Source organism: Buteo buteo, chromosome 19, assembly GCF_964188355.1.
Source record: "Buteo buteo chromosome 19, bButBut1.hap1.1, whole genome shotgun sequence".
Lineage (NCBI taxonomy): Eukaryota > Metazoa > Chordata > Aves > Accipitriformes > Accipitridae > Buteo > Buteo buteo.
In genome coordinates this window covers 14,252,115-14,275,391 of record NC_134189.1, presented here as the reverse complement: position 1 = coordinate 14,275,391, position 23,277 = coordinate 14,252,115, and the positions used below count along the sequence as shown (strand labels likewise).

The 23,277-nt window shown below is 43.8% G+C and overlaps 3 protein-coding genes across 3 annotated transcripts in view; 1 reads left to right on the top strand and 2 right to left on the bottom strand.

Annotated features, from left to right (window-relative positions):
• Positions 1-3,777: 3,777 nt before the first annotated feature.
• Positions 3,778-8,745, bottom strand: LOC142041960 (tubulin alpha-2 chain). The gene is made up of 5 exons (XM_075051260.1): positions 8,412-8,745; positions 6,864-7,077; positions 5,921-6,069; positions 4,830-5,510; positions 3,778-4,081 (listed from the first exon to the last, which is right to left on the bottom strand). Exons 1-5 carry the CDS (start codon positions 8,592-8,594, stop codon positions 3,788-3,790), a joined length of 1,521 nt encoding a protein of 506 aa, XP_074907361.1. The 5' UTR covers positions 8,595-8,745; the 3' UTR covers positions 3,778-3,787.
• A 656-nt stretch (positions 8,746-9,401) lies between these two features.
• On the bottom strand, positions 9,402-15,918 carry PEX26 (peroxisomal biogenesis factor 26). Its single transcript, XM_075051261.1, has 5 exons — positions 15,602-15,918; positions 14,739-14,879; positions 14,041-14,354; positions 13,133-13,279; positions 9,402-12,358 (listed from the first exon to the last, which is right to left on the bottom strand). Exons 1-5 carry the CDS (start codon positions 15,772-15,774, stop codon positions 12,255-12,257), a joined length of 879 nt encoding a protein of 292 aa, XP_074907362.1. The 5' UTR covers positions 15,775-15,918; the 3' UTR covers positions 9,402-12,254.
• Positions 15,919-16,331: 413 nt separating this feature from the next.
• MICAL3 (microtubule associated monooxygenase, calponin and LIM domain containing 3) overlaps positions 16,332-23,277 on the top strand; it is a 186,490-nt gene continuing 179,544 nt past the window's right edge. Inside the window, exons 1-2 of the mRNA XM_075051259.1 lie at positions 16,332-17,371; positions 20,192-20,261. The gene's annotated coding sequence lies outside the window, so the exon portion shown is untranslated. The remainder of the gene's footprint in view (positions 17,372-20,191; positions 20,262-23,277) is intronic.

Here is a 23,277-nt window from a genome sequence, read left to right as displayed (position 1 = left end):
TGAATTATTAAATTATTTGCAACTTAGTCCATTGCTGTGTTTTCTCTGCTGTTCCATTGCCTCCCTTCTCTCTTCTGAAATAGGCAGTGAGAGCACCTCTGGGAGTCAGTATTAATCATTCCTCTCTCCACCCCACTCAAACTCAAGTATCCCAGGACCCACAGACTCACCAACATTGGGTTGCCACACTGAACAGAGTCTCACCAGTCAAAAACTTCCAGGGAGCAGGGAGTGACAGTCTTAGGCGGTGTCCCTGGCCGGTGGGAGTACAATGGCTATGTCCCTTCTCTCTAGAATCAATTGAGCTTGAAGAGCCTGGGGATGACCCAGGTTACTATTTTTCCCTTTCTCATACATGCTTAGCTAAGAAAAAGGCCTTTGCAAATCTGCTTTAGACCAAAGACAGTGCTTGACCTGCTCTGTCTTGAAATAGCCCATGAACTCAAGTGCTGGAAATATGTGCTGGTCTGGGATGAAGGCCCGACACAGATGTAAAAACTCTGAGGGAGACTTGGGCATGCTGTTTTTCATTAGGTTTCCTTATGTTGCTCTGTCCAGCTGTGTTATAGAGTACTTGGGCAGACAACCCTCAGCCTAGATTTAGAGGGTAACCTGAAAGCACAGTGTGAGACCGTGCTTTCAGGTACTGGTGACTTTTGTTGACTCCAGAGTCAGCCTGTAGGCTCTACTCTGTAGAGACATGAGGCAGATATCGCCTGGACCTGGATTCTTGGAAAGAAAGTCATCTTGCTCGATGCTGGCATTCAACCTCTGTGGACAGATGGTGAGCTTGTAGGGGCACCTCTGTCCTTCATGGAACAGGCTTGAGACCTGCCCTGCGTGAGGACGGTTGATAGCCCAGTGACCTGGTCAAGACCTGCCCACTTCAGCTTTTACCTTGTGATACTGGTAGATGATGATGAGAGCTAAATAGGGCTGATTATAAAAAAGCTCTGCCGTGGACTCCTGAGGTGTGCAAATAAGTGAATTTGGCATGAGTGCTAGAAGGGTTTTGCTGGTACTGCCGGAAGGCTTGTGAATAGCCCCTGGTCCTCAGGATGATGCGGAGCCTGCATGCAATTGGGATGGTCTGGACATTCTCAGAGGGCTCCTCATGTGCACATGGACTGGGCGCTGCACCATAGGTGCCCTCCAAAGCAATACAACAGAGCAGAGGAGTTGTGAGTTATTATCTCCAATTGTTTATGATACTATCAAAATCAGCCTCTTAGAGGGATTTTAAAAAGAAACCTTAACGTGGCCATACAAAACCTAAAGCCTTTTTCTCTATTTAAAAATAGACACATCTCTGAAAAATAGCATTTTTGAATAATCTCAGGCTTAGGAGTACTGTCCACCAGATCTTAGGCCAAGAGAACCACTAAGTCTTGTGATCTGTCAGTTCTGATCAAAATACGTCAACAGGCAAATGAAGGACAGTTGACTTCTCTATCTCCTCTACCAGATGTACATCACTCCCTACAGATTGGTTACCTAAGTGACTCACCAGTAGTGGCAGAATCGTGGGTTATTTTAGAACACTAATGTGTCATCTCACAAAACACTGCACTCCTAAGAAGTTCTTTGGTGATCATACAAAAACCTCTTTCACTTTTAATTTGGTGTGTGAAAGTCTTTGCATTTCCCACACATTATAATACCTTCTTACGTTAGGTGAATGAAGATATAAATGCTTCTGTGTCCCCTGTAGAACTACATTCTGTCATTCTGTTGCCACCTACTGGGAGAATTGACAGCATCTCATTTCAGGTATTTCTGAAGTCCCAAAGTCTAGTATTTCAGTACCCACATAAAACTGCTGTATTGATAAAATACTGACTTTCAGGCATTATCCCTGAAACAGAGAACCGTGCTATGTATTTTTTAAATTACTTTTAAATAAAGAAAAATCAAATACATGTTGGGATACAGTTTCAAAAGAGTTATCTCCTTTTTGGTAAGAATTGTCATATACAGAATTTTTCTATATATTATAGAATTAGATCTGGACTTGCAGAATTATCTCCCCTAATACAGCAAGTTCAGAACTATAGTTTCTAATATAAAGATCAGCCATTCATTTTGCAGATAAAAAGACCAGCTACATCAGTGATGTTTCTGGATGTGCCTGCTTTTCTTTATGACCTTTTAGCATCCTAATACAAACAGATTTACCAGAAAGGGGACAATGCTCCTCAACAGTTTGAGCAAAACATAATGCATTTCTGTAGCCCTGCTGGAGTTGTATGCCTGGAGTATATGTTTCAGTGAAAACATGGATTTTTTTAAAAAGAAATTTATGAAAGATCAATAGTAACTCCAGCATTAAAATAACAGTGGTACATGTTTGGTCTCCAGGGTGTCTCCCCTTCATCAGTGTTAAGGGAAACCTTCCAAATAACCATGAGCTCATGAGCAAGTCGGGCACACATGGCAAGGTCAGCACAACAGGCTGATGGTCTTGCTGCAGGCATTGTTCAAACACCGGGCTGCTCGACAGGTACCCCCAAATGGACACCATTTTCTTTACCTTCTTTTACCTTTCTCCTGCTTCCTCCTGCTTCTAAATAGACACACACACACCACTTTTTCACCACTGGCCCTGTTCTGCTAATTTTACACCTTTATTTGGTAATTTCAGCTGTAGTTATTACTCCCAGTAAGCCAACACCCCCTTTACTTTCCGTTGATATCTTACACTCAAGGCAGGGGGCCCCAAAACTCCCTTTCACTATATGTAATGCCCAGTACCTTCTGCTGCCATTACCTTATTACTTTAGACACAGGTTAGGATTAGCCAGCCACTTTTCCTGTTCCATTATCCGCAACATCCAACAATTTCTCTTGTTATCCATCAGTTTAACTTCAGGCCATGGCTGGCCACCTGTCTGCATGCCTTAACAATATATTCTAAAATCCTAAAACATTGGAAATATACAAAAATACACCTTATGAAGACTTATGCTGTGAAGTTGTAGCTGGTGTTCTTAGACATCCCACCTATACCTATCACACACATTTTTTGTTGTGGTTCTGATTTATTGTGATCTCAGTAAGTCTGATGGAACTGCTAATGCTTCTGTCCTGCATGCCACAAGCTGGTCATTTTAAGGCCCTTAACTGTCACAGATGTTGTTCATTTAGCAGTTACAGCAGAACTGTCAGCATACTTGTGCCTCCAGACCTATCCAGTTATGATTGTTACACAGTCACTGCACAAGCATAGTGTGCTCTAAACTCCTGCTGAAGCTAGGAGTACCTGAATTGTGCCCCTGCTCATGGCAGCTGGCAAAACCCCACACTGTGGATTCTGTAGAAGCAAGGGCACAAGGACAAGCTGTATGTTCTTGGCACCAGCAGAGTTCTCACTGCATTTTACAGCTTTACAAACATTATGTTTCGACTGAGCACTGCAGGTAACTTCTCTTTATGTAGTGTCCATAGCAATTATGTGGGACATTTTGAAGCATGGGTTCCTCAAATAATATTACAGCTACATGACTGTATCTTTGTATTGAATAAATGACAGTATAGGCGACAGAGATCCTTTCAGGATATATTAGCAAAAAATATGAAGCCTTTCACCCTGTGAGGGAAAGTGACGAATGATCATCTGGTCATACATCCTGCATTTACTGTCTTGTGATCTCATAGTGGAAAACTCATCCTGTTTATAGTCTACTAAGATGGCAATGGACTTGGTATGTGTAAGACAAGCAGAAATGCAGACACATGAAAAAAATAGACATAGAGACAATCTTATGCACAGGAAAGGGCACAGTGAATTTTAAGATTCCTCTCCCTCATTTTCTTCTTCAAATAAGTCAGTTCCCACTTCTTCATAGTCTTTCTCCAAGGCAGACAGGTCTTCTCGGGCCTCTGCAAATTCTCCTTCCTCCATGCCTTCAGTGACATACCAGTGCACAAAAGCTCTCTTGGCATACATCAGATCAAACTTGTGGTCAAGCCTTGCCCAGGCATCTGCAATGGCTGTGGTGTTGCTCAGCATGCAGACTGCTCGCTCAACCTGGGCTAGGTCTCCTCCTGGTGTAACTGTAGGAGGCTGATAGTTGATCCCAACCTGCAAACAACAATAGAAAAGATGGAGGAGTAAAAAGTGTTATGAGAAAAGGGACAAAATTAGACAATAAACAAGGTAAGAAAATTGTAAAACCATTGGTGGGGGGAGGAAAAGAGGTAGGGAAAAACTCAAATCACACCAGTGTTAAGTCTAGTGTCATTCAAGCTACATTTTGTGCACAAGTCAATTCCTTCCCCTCACTCAAGAAAAAAAAAAAGGCGGGGAGACCAACCAGAACTGGACTCTAAATGAAGAAAAACTTATAAAAATATGTCAGTATGCATGGAAAAATTGGGAACAATGAAAAAAATCTCTCTTTGCAGAGATGTCATAGAAATGTTTCACTTTCCAAGAATATATTAGCAATAACTTTTGCGCTTTTTTTGTTTGGTTGGTTTGGTTTTTTAAATCTCATGAAGGACATTCTCAAGTGTCTCCATGTCTTCAGAATATAATCCTTTAATCTTTCTTCTACAATGCAATTTCTTTAAGTTTAAAGTTCTACAGGGTTGATATTCTCCTGTTACGGAATATAGAAACACTGTATATGCTTCCATTTATTTAAATATTTAGGAGCCTTTGTCAATGGGTTGTCCAAAGGAGAAAGGGTACATTTTATACAAACGCATCTGTCTTATGTTCCTTCTTCTCACAAGTGGAAAATATACAAGAACTAAAACACTAAATACAAGTTTTCTGCTAGATTGAACTTTCCCTTTAAAGAGAAGTTCATGGCAGCCATACTCACCTTGAAGCCTGTTGGACACCAGTCGACAAACTGAAGAGATCTATTGGTCTTGATGGCAGCAATTGCTACGTTGACATCTTTGGGAACTATGTCACCACGATAGAGCATGCAGCAGGCCATGTACTTCCCATGACTTGGGTCACACTTCACCATCTGGTTGTTGGGCTCAAAGCAGGAGCTGGTGATTTCAGCCACCGAGAGCTGCTCGTGATATGCTCTGTCAGAGGAGATGATGGGGGCGTAGGTCACCAAAGGGAAATGGATGCGCGGGTAGGGCACCAGGTTTGTCTGGAACTCCGTCAGATCCACGTTGAGGGCACCATCAAAGCGCAGCGAGGCGGTGATGGAGGAGACAATCTGGCTGATGAGGCGATTGAGGTTAGTGTAAGTGGGGCGCTCAATGTCCAGGTTTTGATGGCAAATGTCGTAGATGGCTTCATTATCCACCATGAAGGCGCAGTCCGAGTGTTCCAGGGTGGCGTGTGTGGTCAGGATAGAATTGTAGGGCTCCACCACAGCGGTGGAGACCTGAGGAGCTGGGTAGATGGCAAACTCCAATTTGGACTTCTTTCCATAATCCACAGAGAGGCGTTCCATCAGTAAGGAGGTAAAGCCAGAGCCGGTCCCCCCACCAAAGCTGTGGAAGATCAGGAATCCTTGCAGCCCAGAACAGGCATCAGCCTGAAAGACAACAGGAAAAGTGAAAGAATAAGTGAACATATCTTTAAATTACACCCTTAAATAAAGACAGAAACACCCACAGCCAGCGCACAGCACAAAAGTCAGCAGTTTTCCCAGAAAATCCTCATTGTCTGTTTTCCCCTGTAAATCTCAAGCTAGAGTATCAATAGAGTGATATTGATTTTTTTTCTTACAGTAATAATGCTATAGCAATATTTGAAGTTTTCCACTGCAGTCTTTCATTCATATGAAAACTAAGGTGGGATATCTGGGACCTGCATTTCTCTGTTCTGAGCCAATGACAACAGTAAAAGCAAAATGAGAGCTGCTATCAAAAAAAAAATGTATATGTGGTGCTTATTTCCCCTTCCACCCTCCTAAGGTCTTGCTTTCAATGTAATAGTGCATACCAGCTTGCGGATACGATCTATTGCCATGTCAATTTTGTCTTTGCCAACAGAGTAGTGGCCACGTGCATAATTATTTGCTGCATCTTCCTTTCCAGTGATCAGCTGTTCTGGATGGAATAGCTGCCGGTAGGTCCCAGTCCGCACTTCATCTGAACAAAAGAGAAAAAGCATAAGCTTGGAAGAGATAATTCACCAAGGTTGATAAAGTTTGCAAAACAAATGGTGCATTTTACATTGGCAGAAGATGGGATGGAAGTTCTGTATGTTGTAAACAAAGTACAGAGGTGAGGAATATCATCTGAGATGTTCTCAGTTTGGAAAAAAAAATAAGTGGACTCTGCTCCAAGTGCAAGTTGCTGTGTTATACAAATGAATTCATTTGTCAAATGAGGGTTGTGCCATGCTGTGGTAAAATTTCAGCTCTATATACTGATCAGATGAAGATCCATCAGAAACTTCAGGGGAATGACTGGAAAAAGAGGAGATTTGCAAGAGTAAAGTAGTGGTTTCCCCTGAAAATCTGTCAGGACACTTCAGTTGTCTGATTCTTCATGCTCCTCTCTTACATCTGAATGTGAAGAAAGCATTTTCTATCAGTTAGCAAAGGAAAAATATCGCCACAAAAGAAAACCGGAAAGGAATCTCTTTCAGAAAGCTAAATTGTACTCATAACCAGTAGAGGTTTAAACAATAGGAAACTTTTTATTTTATTAATTATTAGTAGAGCACCCATGACAAAGTGCAGTCCAGTTTCCACCTTTTCCTTGAGAATAACAGAGCTTCTAGTAATACCTGGTATTAAAAACTTAAAATCTGTATGTTTTGCCTGCATGTTGGGATCGACCCTAATGGTAAGGACATTTTCCTGCTATTCAGTGATCTGAACTTTGGCACCCAGAAGAGTTAATTCATTTCTATTTTCCAAGATTAGTTCTGTACTGACCTATTACAGTTTGTTCCAAGTCCACCATAATAGCCCGGGGCACATATTTTCTAGAGCTTGTCTCTCTGAAGAATGTGGCAAAAGAGTCATCATTGCTGGGTTGGTCGATGAAGGTACCATTTGGCTGAATGCCGTGCTCCAGACAGAAGAGTTCCCAACATGCATTGCCAATTTGAACTCCGGCTTGGCCAATGTGAACAGAGATGCACTCACGCTGGAAGGGGAGGACAAGGAATAGTGAGAAGAACCAGTGAATATCCTAAGAGTCTATAAGCTGATCTTACCTGAAACCTCAAATCAACCAATGATTACAAAATTTTCCACAAGACTGGAATTAACAGAAAATATTCTGACACTTATTTACAAATAGGAAGAAAAATATTTTTCCGTGTGTAGAAAGAAACAATAATCACAACAGCTAGAGATTTGTGGCTATGCCTACACATGGTGTACAGTACACAGGATCTACGTATAAGTGCACATAAGCCCATACAGGTAGAAAAGCTGTGTATAGGTACACAAAATAAACAGTAGATCCCAGCTAAGGAATATGAGCCAAGGCCAGTTATCCAGGACAAGACACAGCTATGCCACCTTATTGATACAGACATAAAGCAAAGGGAATTAAGTATCTTCTGATCTCTTAATCTTCTGTTGCACCTGTGTGTTGGACAGGTGGAAAACAGGTTTCTAGAAATTAAAGGAACTAGAATTAAAATGCTTTTAGTACCTTAGTTAATTTCAACCACTGATTGTTTTGGCCATTTTCTGGGTACTTTTAATTCAATTTAACATGTGAAGAGTTAACTTGATACGCAAGAGGACGGGGTACTCTTTACATGTTAGTCTAAATTACTCTCCAGATAAATCCTTCTTATACATACAGTTCTGTAATCATAGCTGTTCAGTCAATAACCAGTTTCTAAAGTGTTTATTACTGTGTCATGCACATAGTTTAATAACAGAAACCTGAAACACAAAATACAATATATTCTTAAAGAAGCATGTCTCCTGTAGATTGCTAGGCAGACTGCCAAGTACTGTGAATTTCAAGGGTTCTCTCAAAAACACTCTTGTTGGACATGGTATATTTGAATATGAATCTTTTGGCAGATGATTCCCATCCAGTCTTACAGAGTATCTAGGGAAATGTCCGCATTTCTTTGCTCTTAATACTCACAAGCTAGTAGGAAAAGGCCATTAATATAGGGTTAAACATACTGTATTCAAAGTACATCCAGAGTAGCTTCTACACAAAAAGGAGAAATAAGTTCCAACCTTGTCCTTCTTTTTCTGCATATAGCTTCCCTTATAATAGATATATTAACACAAATGTAGCTGTACATATTAGGCTCTAAATTTATTTATGAAGAAGCTAATACAATAGTTTGTTTGTACACTGTGAGCAACATTTGTTGCCCCCAAAATGAAGCAAAAAAAGTCACTTCAACCTTCCCACCTTCACTCAGATCTTGACCAGAGTAGGGGCAAACAGAAGGCCAAACTTGTTGCTTGTTATACCATGAAATAATCTGATCCTTTTCTTACCATGGTGTCTCCTGTGTGCTTCCTTTCTTGGCTGGTAGCAGCAGCTTTGGTTACTGATGTCTCTCCTGTTGTGTAAGCAGCCTGGTGCAAGGTGGCAGGGCATCCACACCTCACTGGCAGGGGCACCGCAGCATCACAGTGCAGGCAGGAGAGGTCATAATCTTTCCCAGGCAACCGTCCCATTCCACCCACTCACCTGCTACACCAGCAGCCTGCTTTCTACCCATGTACAGGACCCAGCCCTAAAGTCTGTTCTTAAGCAAGTCTTCCCAGTTAATTTGCCAAGCTGAACCTTGGGTTTGTTTTTTGTTTTTTTTTTTTAAAAAAAAAAAAAGAAAATTACAACTGGTATTAGTAACCAGAATTTTAACACATATGGAGCACCTTCACAAATAACTGTTTTCCTTCCTTAAAACTCTAACAACTGGTTAACATGCTACTGGTAACTCATTTAAAAGATTATTAACCATTTCAGAATTTCTTCATTTACACTTTCAAAAGGTGGCATTATTTTTAAATGATGTCTTTCTGACAAAGGCAACTGTAGATGAGTGCTGGACATGGAGCTAACTTGCCTAAGTTCCACTGATTGAAATGAGTTGGGGAACAGGTTGAACTGCAAGGAATTCCACTTGACCAAGTATATGATCATCTATGGACAAGGTACATAGGATTATCACCTTGTCTCCTGGTGCTAAGGCACCAAACCTCATCTTTCTGCCAGCCATTCTTTATCTTTGTGACCTCTGTTCATCTGATTATAGACAACTTTTCTTCAGCCTTTCAGCTGCCTACAATATGGGCCAATACAAGTTTTTTGCATCTAGCAGAAAGATGTCAAAACAAGAGAGAATTTAAATTTGCTTTTATACCTGGACTTACTAGCAGAAAGTTTGCATACACATGGTACATGCACACATTCTCTCTGACAAGGCTTAAACAGTAGGATCCCCAAGGATATGTCTTTTCCCTACACGATACAATGACAGTGCAGAGAAAAACACAGCTAAAGATAAATACCAGGTACTTTATTCTTGGTAGTGCTGGTCTTGGTCATCCCAAGGTACACAGAGACATAGATTAAAAAAAAAATATGACGGATCTTTCAGTAATTACCACTCTCTGAAGTCCTATGAAAATGCAGACTTACACTCTACCAATATCATCAGTTGATTAGATCTCATCAGATTCACACTGAACAAGTCCTCTACTTAATTCAAATATGCCTGTACAATGAGGACATGTAGTGAAACATTTCCAGAAATTAACTGAAAACTGTTGACTATCAATACATTAAACACAGAAGTTTTCATATACTTACATCACAGCACAAATAAGCAACTCTACAAAGAGGTAAATTAGTAGTCACTTTATTGTAAAAATTACATACTGCAGTTTTAGTATTAATTGCAAAAAAAACCCTGACGGCTTGTTTCTGCCTTCTTGCCCTCTCATAATGAATTAAATACAATAAAAACACTAAATCAGTAGTACTCAAAAAAAAAAAAGGTTACCAACCTACACTTAAAATCAAGTTGAATGTTAAAGTCCTGGTAAATGAGTGGCTATGACATTTAACAGCATTCTAAACATAATGTATGGCCTGCTCAGACCATTGGTCCCAACCTCCAAAGTTGCATCCCTGCCATCTAACTAAAAACGTTAATAGAAAACTAGAATGAAAAATGGTTGTTACCTAAACAGTCAGTTTGGTGAGAATTTGGCCTGACTTCAGAGTGAAGTTTGCTATTTCATTAACTGGCTTACAAAGGACTTAATAGTGAGGCCTTGCAAAGTAGGGGCCAGTAGACACAACCTAGTCATGTCTTGAAAGAGCTCAACTCCAGACAGAGCTTCTGTGTTTTATTCTACCTGGTTTCCCATCGACTCTTGGTTGCAGAGTTGTAACTACACTTATAGTTGGATTACAAGATCATTTAGCAATATCAAGAGCAGCTCTTCCCTATGTGCACAGAGTATGCAAGAAGTAACATTTTAACATGCTGAAGCATTATGTGCTACGTATCCTGGTATAAAGTCCTAGCAGGGACAAAAACTTTGGGGAGGGATATGGGATTGTTTTGGTTTTTACTCTTGCGACAACTAGGCAAGGTCATTACTGCATTCATGAATGACCTACCCCAGTTTATCTGACACTAATATTGGAGTATTTCTCTATTGGGATAATCCAAGAAGAAATAGAGACAGAACTAATTTTAGCAGTGAAGATGCAGACTGTTTTCAAAGTGTCCCGGTAGATAGAAAAGCAACAGATTGCACACAGTCTGAAGGCACCAACAGCCCGCTATCCATGTGAAGAAAACAGAAATAGCCACCGCCTCCGTGTGTGGCTACTGCTGGTGACAAAGGAACAACCTGAAGGGGACTACTGTTGTAAGACATCAAAGTGGGATCTATATTGGCTATTTTTCATAGGTTTGGTGTGTTGAATAGAATTTGCCTACCAAAAAGGCTGCTTTGTTCAGCATTTTGTAGTTTGGGCTGACATCAGTCAGCCTGAATCCTTTTGGCACAGATGCTGGGATGGCTGGCTACTTGTTTGCCACGAAGGCTCCTTGCCTTTAACTTGTCCTCTCCGGAGTTTGCTCTTGTGAAAGCAGTATTTAAGTCAGTATTCTCTCCTTTGGAATTTACCCTTTGTCAGTTGATGACAGGTGGATGGATGGATGGATGGAGAAGAAATTAATTTTTGACTCCAAACCTCCATTTTGTGCCCCAAGTGGTCAGAAATGGGGTTGGTCTGGTGACAGATCCTCTGCAAAGACAGCAAGTTTCTCACCACGGATCTGGGGAAGGTTTTGGGATGTCAGGGAAGTATCTCTTTCTACCTACTAATGAACTTTTGTTCTGAATGATAGAGCATTGCTAAATGGCTCCCATGTAACCCAGGACTTTAGATATTTGGGACGGGAGGCAATTTTAGACATACGGAGACTTTTTGATAGCTACATAAACAAAGCAAGAGGTAGGGAAAGAATAAAACAATGCAACAACTTTAGTTGTTCAACTAACAATAATATAGAATATAGTTTAAAAAAATAAATCTATTCCCTTATGACCACCATGTGCTCCTAAGAATTACTATGCATCAGGCAAGCACAAAGTGCTGTAATTTGCATTTAAGAAGAGTAGGTGCAGCACAATAGTCTTTGTGGCCCACCACCTTGGCTTTCTGGGGTTAAATATGACTAAAATCAAGAGTCCCTGTATAAGGAGGCATCAGTCACAAGAGAAACTATGGCCTTCAAAATGCAATAGGCTTCATTTTCTCCAGTGTTTTTCTTCCACATGCTTGTCCTAAATCCCATGCTGCAGGAACTGGGCTTTTCAGACATCTTCAGGCAAAACAGAATATTCCCCTAATTATTGGTACTCTGTTGCCTTTTACAGCCATGCCTCCAGGAACACTCTTTCAGAACACTTGTTCAGAGAACTGCCCAGCATTTGCAAGGATGGAGCCTTCTTCCATAGTTCGTAACTGGCTACACAACGCTCACTGAAGAGCCACATCTGAAGCAAAGTGTTTGAAAAGGAGGATTCTTACTCAGTTGTAGATTACACAAGAAATGGCTTTACCCTGGTGTTGGACAAAACAGTGCTGTAGAGCCAAGCAAAACATCAGGAATACTTGGTGTGGTTTCAAAATTCACACACCACCATTCCCCATCTGAAAAATGAAGGTATCACCACACAGCAGTTCACAGGTGGTCATCTCAATTAGGACACTGATTTCAACAGTCCTTGAAGAGCCTGAGAACATCCTCAAGACAAGCTGACAGCTTTACAGCAGCAGAGAAAAATGTGTTCTGTAACAGAAGACACTTAGTCTTGAATTGGAGGCCTATGGATTGGAGAAAATACAGCTGTCCAAGCCTGTCGGAAGAGCTGGACCAGTTTGTAAATGAACGGCAGTGATGTGGGAGAAGCTGCAGAACAAAACAAAAAGTAAAAGAGCCTTTATTATAAAAGGTAAAAACTAAAATACACTAAACATATTAAGAAAGAACTAATCTGAACCAGAGTTAATTGAAACCTAGTTGTCTTATGTCCTTCTGTTTGGTTCAGTACTTGGGCCTTCATTCAGGGCACTGCTCACATCCCTAGCAAGTCTTCTTCAGTATTTTCCAATGGACTATTTGCAGAACAGCTATGGAGCATGTGCCACCCAGCAGAAGGGGAAACGCTCATCCCCTCCGTGCCCCAGCTGCCACATCTATGTCATGGGACCACAGCCCATTCTTCAGTGACACCAGCAGCCATCAGTAGCAAGACTCCAGCATAAACAAATCAAATGCATGGCTACGTTGCTGCCCTGGGCAACTCTCCGCTTTCCTGACAGGACAGCCCTAAAAGGCAATCACTCTTCCAAAAGTTATTCACCTTGTAGTGCCTCAAGATGACTGAGGCAGAGGCTGAGTCTAGGATAGCTCAGTCTGCCTCTCACAATCTGTACTTCGTTGGAAAGAGCCGAGGATGGAATAACTGTTTACAGAAAACCATCTTTTGTAGAGCTACATCTTTCTACATGGATTGCAACTGGAAACACTAGAAACAAGCCCAAATAATAGGTTCCTAGCCACCCAGTTTTTGTGTCTCCCAAATATGAAACATTTACACAGACCGAATCTATTAAAAGCAACTATTTTCTTCTCTGTAACCATAAGGGTATTAAAAAAAAAAATTAAATCTTAATGCTGTACCTGGGTCTAATCTCACCACCACCAGGTAGAGCAGAAAAGTAGCCAAGAGCATCTTTTTGTAAGGAAGTAAACAGAAGTGGCTAGACATGGACCTCAGTGCTCTACGTAGCAACGTCAACATGGTCAAGAGCTTTTGGGACAGAGCACCTAGAAGATAAGAACAGAAAGGCCGTTAGGGCAAAGTAAAGTAAAAAAAGTAATCACATAGATACAGGTAATAAGAAACTAAGATACTAAAGTAAGACTGTTCTTAGTTTGATTCCCTGAGAGTTTGGTTGGGGTTTTTTTTGTAATAGGGAACAGAGAAACAGTACAATTTTATAATACAATTCATTATACCTTTTTTTTAGGCATCTACTTTAGTATAATATGATCTTATACCACAGTAGTTCCAGCTTCTCTCCCGGGAGATAACGACAAGTGATTTACAGTTCTGGAGGAGAAGCAGTACTTTAAAAGCCAGACAAGTATTATTCTGCATGGGCTCGACTATAAATGGAGATGAAGCAGAAAGTACACAGAGCCAACAAAATGTGCCCTTAAAGGATTGCTAGTTACTTTTAGTTTCCCTTTTGTACCTTTTTAAAAAAAAAAAAAAAACAAAACAACAAAAAAAAAAAAACAAACCCCAAACATTTATTCTGAAATGCTTTTTAACCTGGAAAACAATTCTCATCTCTTGACATTGGCAGAGACTAAATATGCTTTGTAATTGTCAGCAAACTGATCGCTAAGTTTTCCATTTCCTTCTGTGAAACCCAACTGGACTTCCTTGTGGCTGGTTTGTCGTGACAATATTCTTAATACCTAGTTAATACTTGCTACCCTTTGTTAGTAAGGGACTAACTAACTTGAAATAAAATAATTAAAAAAAAAAAAAAGGCACAAACAACAGAGGGAAAGCCTACCCAAAACAGTTTCTGTTGCTGCGTCTTGCTGCTCTTCAGCAGCCGAGTGCATCTCTTCTCGTTGAGTCCACTGACATCGGCTTTCACAAATGGTCCCGAGAAATGCTAGCTGCTGCTCACTGTCAAAAACATCACAGCCACGTACAAGCTCTTCTGCCCCCTCAAACTGACCAAGCGGAAGCAACACATTTAACAGATAGAGCTCCAGCAATGAACCGTACTCGGGGAGGCTCTTATTGGTTTGGTCTCTCAGCCAGCTACTGCCAACCTCCAGCATCACCTGGGGCTCTCTCACTTTGCTGTATAACAGGATACTGAAATACAAGAAAAAAATATTAGAAAACACTATTTGTAAAAGTTGAGATCACTGACAGTTACTACCCACAATCAGCTATCATGAGGGCACATATCAGGTCTACACTTGAAGCACAGAGAGATTTCTGAGGCAGACAATAGGTGCAGCCACTGATGTTATTTTCTCAGCACCACCCCTCTTGTTCTTTATCACTGCAAAGCAATCTGCAGGCCTGCAGGCATGGTCCAGCACACACAGGTTGAGAACAGACCTGTCACAGGTTCCGCTTTCATCCTCACTTAAACCACGCGAAGTGAAAATATCTCACAATATTCAAGTCTGGCCTGCTATTAAACCTAATGCAAGCCTTGTGTATATCTGACAGCCACAGACAGAAACTCACCACAGCTCCAGAACTTTTGGAGGCAGATGTTCAGGGACATGGTAATACTGTAGGACCCAAGACAGAACTTCTCTCCACCGGTTCATCTCAGCCAGCGCCTGAATTCCCACAACACAAAGGGAGCATTTCACTTCTGCAGAACTGGTAACGAAGAGACACCCAAATAAGCGCTTCTTATGACCACGTTTCTTTCCCCTTGCACCCCTCCCAGTGAGCTGCAGCCTAGCCTAGGTGCTCTACAGTTCTCGGGCAGCTGCTTCCCCTCCTTTCCTTCTCCTCACCCCCCATAAAAGGGCAAATTCAACCCCCCAAGAAGATGCACTGAGTCTGTATCTCTAGGAGGACGTGGGGAAGGCTCCTAGGCACACCTTGCTTCCCTCAAACACGCACAGATCCCTTCATATGAAACACAGACAGGCTGTTATCAAATAGCAGCCAAAGCCAAGCTGGGTTTTAAATGGTTACTAACTCGCTTTTTAGCAACAAGCATCACCTTCCATTAATTTAGATAATTAAAAAAGAGCTAAGCAAAACCACAGGGAGGACCATCAGTGCTACTGCCATTCATACAGATGGTGTTTATACTCGAACCGAAGAAGTTTCTACCCCCCCGCCAAAGAAAACCCAGTTTATTAAACCCCCAAAGCCCTCTATTAAAAAAGCTAAAACCCCAACAGGGCAGACACGGCCTCCAGTTCGAAGCCAGCCTGACGCCGATAGGACAGGACATGGTTTAGTGGGCATGGATGATGGTTGGACTCGATGATCTTGAAGGTCTTTTCCAACCTAAATGATTCTATGACAGCGAGCCACCTCCCAGCGCCGCCCTCTCCCCGCCTCGCACGCCCGGCGCCCGCTCGCACCTCCCGGGGCCGGTCCCAGGGCCGGGGCCGGGGCCCAAGCTGTCGCAGCCCGCCTCACACTTCTCCACGGCGGCGGCGAAGTCCCGGTGCAGCACCAGCAGGTCCGCCGCCTCCTCCAGCAGCGCGGCCGCCTGGGCCGAGACCGGGGGCCAGGCCAGAGGCTCGCTCCTCATGGCGGCGGCGGGAGGGCTGCCGGGAGGGCTGCCGCCACCGCCCTCCCCGCACCCCGCCGCCGGCTCCGGCTCCAGCGCCGCCGCCGCGCCCCCCGGGGCCGGGCTCCGCTCGGGCAAGCCGCCGCAGGTGCTGGCCCTACCCGCGGCCCCGGAAGGCCGTGAGGGAAGCCCCGCGCCGCCGCCTCCCGGCAGCGGAAGGGCCGCCCCGGCGGCCATCTTCTCCCCGCCCCGCGGGGCGGCGGGACATGTAGTCTAGCGGCGGCGTGAGGGAGCGGCGGTCGACGGCCGCCGGGGCGGGGGCAGAGCCGACTCTGGTTAAACGCGGGGGCTCCGCGGGCTCTCCGAGAAGCCGCGGCGCCGGTCGCTGCCAAAACGCCCCTTCGGTTCCCCAGGCGTGTAGCTGCCGAGGGGAGAGGGCCGAGCCACCGCTCCCCGCCCGGCTGCCCTCGTTAGCAGGCGGGGCAGAGCCCCGCAGCGGCCGCTGCCGTTCTCCCCGCGGCCGCCGGGCGTCAGCCCAGCCCAGCCCCGAGCCTGTCCCTGCCGAGCGACGGGCCCCGGAGGAGGCCGCTTCGGAACCGGGCAGCACGGCTGCGGTCCCGCAGCTCTCCTCACCGCGGCCGGGCAAGCAGGAGAGGGGGGTTTGGCGTGGGGAGTAGCAGCGCAGCGCTCCAGCAGCGCAGCCTGGCCGGCATGATGGGGGCCCTCCTCTCCTGGCCCCCGCTTCCTCCGGGGCCCTTCCTCGGTCGCCCCGTGTCCGCGGTGTTAAGCAGGGGACGCTGTTAAAGCAACTGGAGTTCGGGCGTAGCAACAGCGTCTCCATCAGTACCCGGCAGGCAACGATTCACGTTCTTCTTCAGCTGTTACTTAAAAACAGCAGGGTGTCTTCGTTACGAGATTATGGCGGTCAGTGCAAACTCTGTTCGAAAATCGTTCTCCACAGGAGAGGCACGATTTATTTATTTTGTAATGCTGACCCCCTACTATGATTATTTAATTAAAAAAAAATCAAATAGGCTAATGCAGAACACATTGAAAAGTAAACCCCATCTTTTAAAGGAGAGTTTCTATGCCATTTCAGTGTTGGAATCAGGGAAGAAAGTAGGGAGTACGATTAAAAACTGGTTCATAACTTTCTTCTCATAAGTAGCTGTTTCCAGGAGGCAGGACCATGCACCTGCCCCTCACGGTACCAGCAGGAGCACTCCGCAGTAGCGGCTTTTGCACGGTGGTGCACCCAAGGGGCTTGCACGCTCTGCCATTAACTTTGGCAGAAGTTCCTGGAGGATTCAGGCTGGTTAAGGTGAAACCACAGCACAGAAACATTGTGAAAGGAAGGACCCAGCAGCTAAGCAAATGCAGAGGTAAAGGCATTTCAGACTTCTGTTTCTGTTGCTTGGTGCCTGCAATTTGGAAAACAACATTCCTTTTGGGGAACTACAAGTCCCAAAGTGCACTGTGGGAAGAACATGCCTTGTACCAGCTAGTGCCCAGCACAAATTCCCAAATATGGATAAGGAATCAATTTTGAAAAAGACTCACACTGGCTGGATACTCCCCACAGAGACTCAGAAAAGGAGCAAGACAGCACAAAAACAAGGTAAGTTTGCAATACACAAAGATATCGTTCAAGAATCTTTTGTGGGGAGCAGCCAAGAATATTCCGTCCCTTAGAAGGGCAGCACAGCATTGCACTGGTGATGTTGGAGTTGGCTGCTGTGGTGATGGAGGTGACTTTTGAAACAAGGCTGTTGTTTCAGGTGGGGAAGTGAGCAGCAGGAGCAGCTGTGGTGCAGAGTGAGTCAGATCCTGTTTCCCTGCAGATGCTCCTTATTAATAAAGACCTATGGAAAGATATGTGAGCTGCAACACTTGTGCAGTTATGTTAGAGGCAGGGAAAGGTCGGGGAGAGGTAGCAGTTGCAGTGTGGTTGTTTAAGGAGCCAAGGTGGAACAAATAGCCTTGTAATAATAATTATAGGTAAAATTAATTTCTGTGTAAGGCACAGTAGAATGTTTTTGTACTTCACCCCTCTTCCTAGAGGGGACAGTGTGGTGCCTTGAAGGCCAAACCTCTTGCAGCTCTCTGACCTGCAAATAATAGTAACTCAGTAACAGGATTGTTTAACTTCAGGCCAGGAACAATTATGTATTTTACTGGCAATTTGTTAACAAGCAAAACGAAATAATTCTGAAATAGAAGCATCTTAGTGGAGACGAGAGATGCTCTAGCTCCAGACTCGGGCACACGTGAAGCCTTGGAGCTTGACCTGGTTGTGGGCAGCATCAGCTTCTGCCTCCGTTTCTCTCCCCGGCAAGTTGGGCATATTCCTCATGCAGCTCAGAAGCAGCGCGTGGACTGTTTTCTGCTGGGTGACGTCAAGCACAGCTGGTCAGCCTGATCCATCATCCCAGCACCCTCCTCCTACTATGTAGGGTCATGGAGCAGCACTCAAATGTAGGAGGTACAGGCCAGTCCTGGAGAAGAGCCCGAGGCCTTTTGGGCTGGTGAACCAAACTGTCACATGGATGCTCATCACCAAACAAGAATGATGCTGTTTTTCCATCTTTCCTTAAATGTGAACAGCTTAAACTGTTTTTAAAGCTGAAAGAGTCACTCTTGTACCTGAATTAGCCTACACAGCAGGGCTATACTGCTACATAAATGCTGGAGGAAATCAGCATGTTTGCCTGTGCTCCTGGATAACCATTTCTAGTAACCAGAAAAGTTCAAGTCAAGCAAACTTGCTGCCAGTGACAGGTAGTAAGGGGGAGCATTGCAGTGGATTTTGTGTCCCTGGTGGGATGTTGATGCCCAGCTCCTCCTTGTCTTTTATCTGAAATCAAGGATTTTTTTGCTGCTGTTATCTTGGTTGTCTGTAGGAAAAGTGAGTTTCACAAGGGCCTTGTTTGTGTCTGCATCAGCTGTGGATTCACAGGTTCCCCTCTTTCCTCTCCTGCCAGGCAGTTCAAGGAGAGTTTAGAGTTACAGGCACCTGTAACAGGGCCTCCTGAGGTAAATCGCCTCAAGTATTAATCCAGATCTGACCAGCATGCGGTCACAGGGCCAGAGAGCTGGCAATCAGTCTTTTCTGTGGTCTCTTCTGTGTCAGTAGGCTGTTAATATGAGATTAGCAGCATTAGGGAGACTTTGAGCTAGAAACAGTGAGGCCCTGTGATTTGATTTGAAGAGAAAGAAACCCTCTTATATCCATATAAAAACAAACAGAAGAGCTGGAGATTATAAACAAAACTGAAGAAAGGATAGTTTCTAGGAAAGATGTGGAGTTTTGTAGTACACTGTAGCTTATCAGCAACTCTTTAACAAAGCAATGAGGTCCATGCAGACTGCAGGTCCCAATGTGCAGTGCTCTGTCCTTATCACCATGTGCTTTTGTTTGGGTCTGGTGAGACCATGACATGCCAGATCTGTAATTTGCTTATAATTTCCATCAGCAGTACATCCCTATTAAATATTAAAATAGCTGGCTGCAGATCCCTTCAATTAGCCCAGATTCAGGGCTCTCCTACCTCCTGGCAGGCGGTCATCAAAGCCCTCGTCTGGATGAAGGTGAATACTTTCCGGCTGTGCATTGAACAGATGTCTGATTGTGATGCTCCGCTTTCTTATCTAGCCGAGCATGGTGGCACAGAATCAAACGTATTTTGTTGTTTCAAAAATAGAACTAGTAGGAGGCAACTCACCTGATTTTGAGACCACCTGCTGCTGTTCCTAGTTACTGTATTTAAAAGCAGTCACCTCTTATTTTGACCACGTGAAAACCCGCATAAACAACAGGGGAGGACGGTAGAAAGCGGAAAAGGCACCTACAGGGGGAGTCACAGCCACAGTCCAACTGTGGGGTATCACATAAGAGTGTGAGCAAATCCCTGTTTTAACCTTCATCACAGATGCACAAAACACTGCATAAGGTGCAAACGCTGGAAACACAGAATTGTTTTCACAACTTGTTGAAACTTGAGTTTTACTCACATAATGGCAAAAGCTCTCTGAAACAAAGGGTGATTTTAAGTTGATCAAGCCTCTCTGCTCCATATCAAGCAAAATACCAGCCTTGGCAAGGCAGCAGTCAAAGAATAACAGCTGTTACTTTTGATTTCATTGTTACTGTTATAATAGCAATAATTAGTGCTGGGTGGGGCATTTCATAGCTTTAAGGTGACCAATTTGGTTAAAGGCCTAAGGCATCTTCTTTTCTGCAACCACTTATTATCTGTGAGAAAATACTAAAGCCTGTCATCACTGTAGGTCAATTAAATCCTGTTTGCCTAGCACAGCATCTCTTTGCTCACTGATTTAGAGTCGCAAGCCCTTCTAATAGTTAATACCTCTTCTCAGAGCCCCACCTGCTGAAATCAGTTGTCATCCATTAATCTCCACCTTTCCTCTTTTTCAAAAGCAAACCTGGTGCTCTCATGGTTGGGAGAAGTGCTTGACAGTGTGAATCCTGAAAGTATTTGTACCATAAGGTAAGTGAGGCAATTTGAGAAAATATGTTTCTTCTCATTTTTAACCTAGCTTCCTAACTTCTCAGTGCTTCTTTTTTCAGTGTTTGTCAGACATCCGTCCCTCATTTTGAATGCACATTTACCACGATCTCCTGTTAATTATTGCTACAAACAGGTGATACGTGTTCTACATCTTGAATTGGAAATCACAGAAAATGTTACAGAAGTTAAACAAGCTCTTTTGTATCTCAGGCTGCTGGTCCTGGCCCTTATCTGGCCAGGTCTTGTGGTGCTCACAAAAGTTGTGATGAGAGGTTGTGTTAGGACAGCCAGCAGTGCCGCAGAGTTGTGTGGTAGTGGTGCCTTAGCCTCAGGAGAAGATCGGTTGGGAAGGGGTTGTTTGCTGATGCAACCTTTGTGTCTTGTGTTTCATGGCGAGCATACCCCAGTGTGCCCATCTGGCAGGAGCACTGTGGCGGGCAGGGCTCCCTTGCTTGCGGTTTTGCTCGCAAACTTGATACAGTAATTAAGAAGCTATTGGGTTTTTTATTAATTTGCCTCTGAGCTTTTTTATGTAGTCAAAAGTGCAGCACCTCTCTTTTGGGTAGGATTTCTGCCCTCCTTTTTAAGATCTGTGTGCTATTTTAGGGTCTTTCTGGTTTGAGAGGTATGCTTATAGTTTGTGTAAAATTAATGCCTTGAGCAGTGTATTGGCCCCCATTTCTCTGTTGAGCTGATGTTCTCTTTCGCTCTGTTCCTCCCTTACTTGCTGCTCCTTCTGGCAATACTAGAGGCAGACAAAGGTAAGATTAGGTGTCTAATTAGTTTACGTAGCCTTAGACATACGTGTTTACTTCTTGGCACTGGGGGAAGGGCAGCCCGTGAGGAATCCAACCCTTGTCTCTCAGTGAGGTTTTCAGCTTTGAGAGCAGCCTGAGCCCAGGCAGGCTGAACAGGCAGGCCAAAATTTTCTAGACACGTTTTCGTTCCAGATGGCTGTTCACGGAGGAAGTTGAAAACCCAGTCTGTATTACCAAATCTGAAATAATTTCCCATTTAGGGTTAGATCCAAAATGCTTATTTCCAAAAAATGACTCAGTGTAGACAGCCTGAAAGAACTTGCTTGAAACATTACAGAAAAGCTAATAAATTGTAATTAATATCTTTTGGAACTCTACCATAGATCAAGCAATTTGTATTTTAAATATTTTTAGTTTATCAGAGTGAACTTCAAGCTGTAACTCTCCCATCTCCCACTGTAGTCATCCTTCAGAAGATGTTACCAGGGGAATTCAGCATGGCATTCCCACAGCAACTTACTCTCAACCCGGATCAACACTGGCTCGTCTGGAGAGCGGTGACGCAACGGCTGGTGTTAGTGCTTGGCAGCCACTTTGCTGCGAAGTCAGTGGCTGCTTTTAAACCACCACGGAGAAGGGTTTGGATCAAGGTGCCTTGCTGGCTTTGCACTGAAGCTCTCATGAGATCTTTTCCAGCATTTCCAGTGTGAGAATGACCTAGCAGGGGTGATGAGGGTGTTGGGAGCAGAGCGAGCAGGGGACAAGTTGTAGGGCAGGCAGGGCAGTGCCCTTCCCAACCAGGGCACAGTCACACCCAGAGGACCTGAGCAGGGTGGGCAGTGCCGGGCATTGCTAACAGGTTTCATCAGCCATGACAGACAAGGCGAGGTGAAGAATTAGGTTCAGGGTCCCTCCCAGGAATCCCAGGAGCAGCAGGAGGCAGGACTATGACACAGGTCCAACATCCACCCAGGAGATAGAGACAGGGATGCAGACTCACGCAGCTATAGTGTAGCTCAGGGCAGGCCTGGGTGCCCAGGATGGGGCTTACGTGGAGCATTCCTCCTCAGGACCACTGGGCAGGAGGTATAGGATGAAAGTCCCCGGTGAGGCTGGTCAGGACATTTAAGTCTATTAGTGCCATTGTGGCAGGTGCGAGGGGGGAAGCCTAGCAATGACTTCTTAGGCTCCTCCAGGTGTTTCTAAGATGATTAAAGAACTATATAATGTAGTCATTTTTTTAAGCAATTCTGTGAATTAATAGACTTGCACAAGTGTCTTGATTTAGCTAAAAATTAAGTTTCCTGGATAGGTGCATTTCAAGCATTAAAATTATCCCAAGAATCTTGAATGTAGAGTTTATTGACTAGAGATTTCTTCCTATAAAATTTTTCTCTCACTGAACATTAGCTTCTCTTTTCATAAAACAGAGATGATAACATCATTGTCTTTCCTACCTGACAGAGGGCTTATTAGGTTTGTAATTTAAGATGTATTTATGGAGCGTTCTGAGATATCTGGATGAAAAGAAACGGACTAGTGTAAAGCAAAGGAGCAAGAGTACACTGCAGCTGTATACACTAGCAAAATAAAATTACTCAAGAGCAAAATAATAGGAGGGAGATTCGTGTATGGACTTTAACCAGACCTTCAAGGATGGAAAATGGGGTGGGTTCTGCCAGAGATTGGGAACTTAATTTTTGCACTCTGGGATAGATAGCATCTGCCCTCATTAAGTATATTTATGAGGAAGCACTGGAAGGGTAGTAGAGAGAGGATGATGAGACATGCATGCTGGTGTGTCAGGCTGGCACTAGGAATACAACCAAGTTGTGAGGGTGGAGGTCACTGCAAATGTGAGGGAAGGTTAAGAGAAATAGGGGGATGAGGATGTCATGGTAAGTTTGAAAGGGAGAGTGGATGGACAGACATGACTGATGATAGCTCTGGTGATTGGAAACAAAACCTTAAATAGCTCAAATTTGTTATTTGTATTCAAGAACACTTGTCCGTGCCAGGACTCAGCATCCCTCTTTCTGTGTCAAATTAAACAGCAGTTAACATTCCCTATGCACTGAGCTGCTGGAACAATAGGTCTATTCTGAGCTGCCCTTGCAAGACTGTCTCATGCCAAAAGGTGTGTTCACCAGAAGAAATTCAATACTAGAATGATACTTGGATAATTTTAGGAGATAGAATCAGTGCATGCTGAATCCTCAAAGGAGCTGACTCTCAAA

What these genes read in the sequence shown, in the direction of transcription:
- LOC142041960 (XM_075051260.1), bottom strand. Translation starts at nt 8,594, where the DNA reads ATGGGACGGTTGCCTGGGAAAGATTATGACCTCTCCTGCCTGCACTGT. An exon ending in AGCACACAGGAGACACCATG is followed by an intron (nt 7,078 to 8,411) that starts GTAAGAAAAGGA and finishes CTCCCCTTCCAG; the next exon opens with CGTGAGTGCATCTCTGTTCA. An exon ending in GGTGTCCAACAGGCTTCAAG is followed by an intron (nt 4,082 to 4,829) that starts GTGAGTATGGCT and finishes TGTTGTTTGCAG; the next exon opens with GTTGGGATCAACTATCAGCC.
- PEX26 (XM_075051261.1), bottom strand. Translation starts at nt 15,774, where the DNA reads ATGAGGAGCGAGCCTCTGGCCTGGCCCCCGGTCTCGGCCCAGGCGGCC. An exon ending in CCAAAAGTTCTGGAGCTGTG is followed by an intron (nt 14,355 to 14,738) that starts GTGAGTTTCTGT and finishes CTTGTATTTCAG; the next exon opens with TATCCTGTTATACAGCAAAG. An exon ending in AGCAACAGAAACTGTTTTGG is followed by an intron (nt 13,280 to 14,040) that starts GTAGGCTTTCCC and finishes CTTATCTTCTAG; the next exon opens with GTGCTCTGTCCCAAAAGCTC.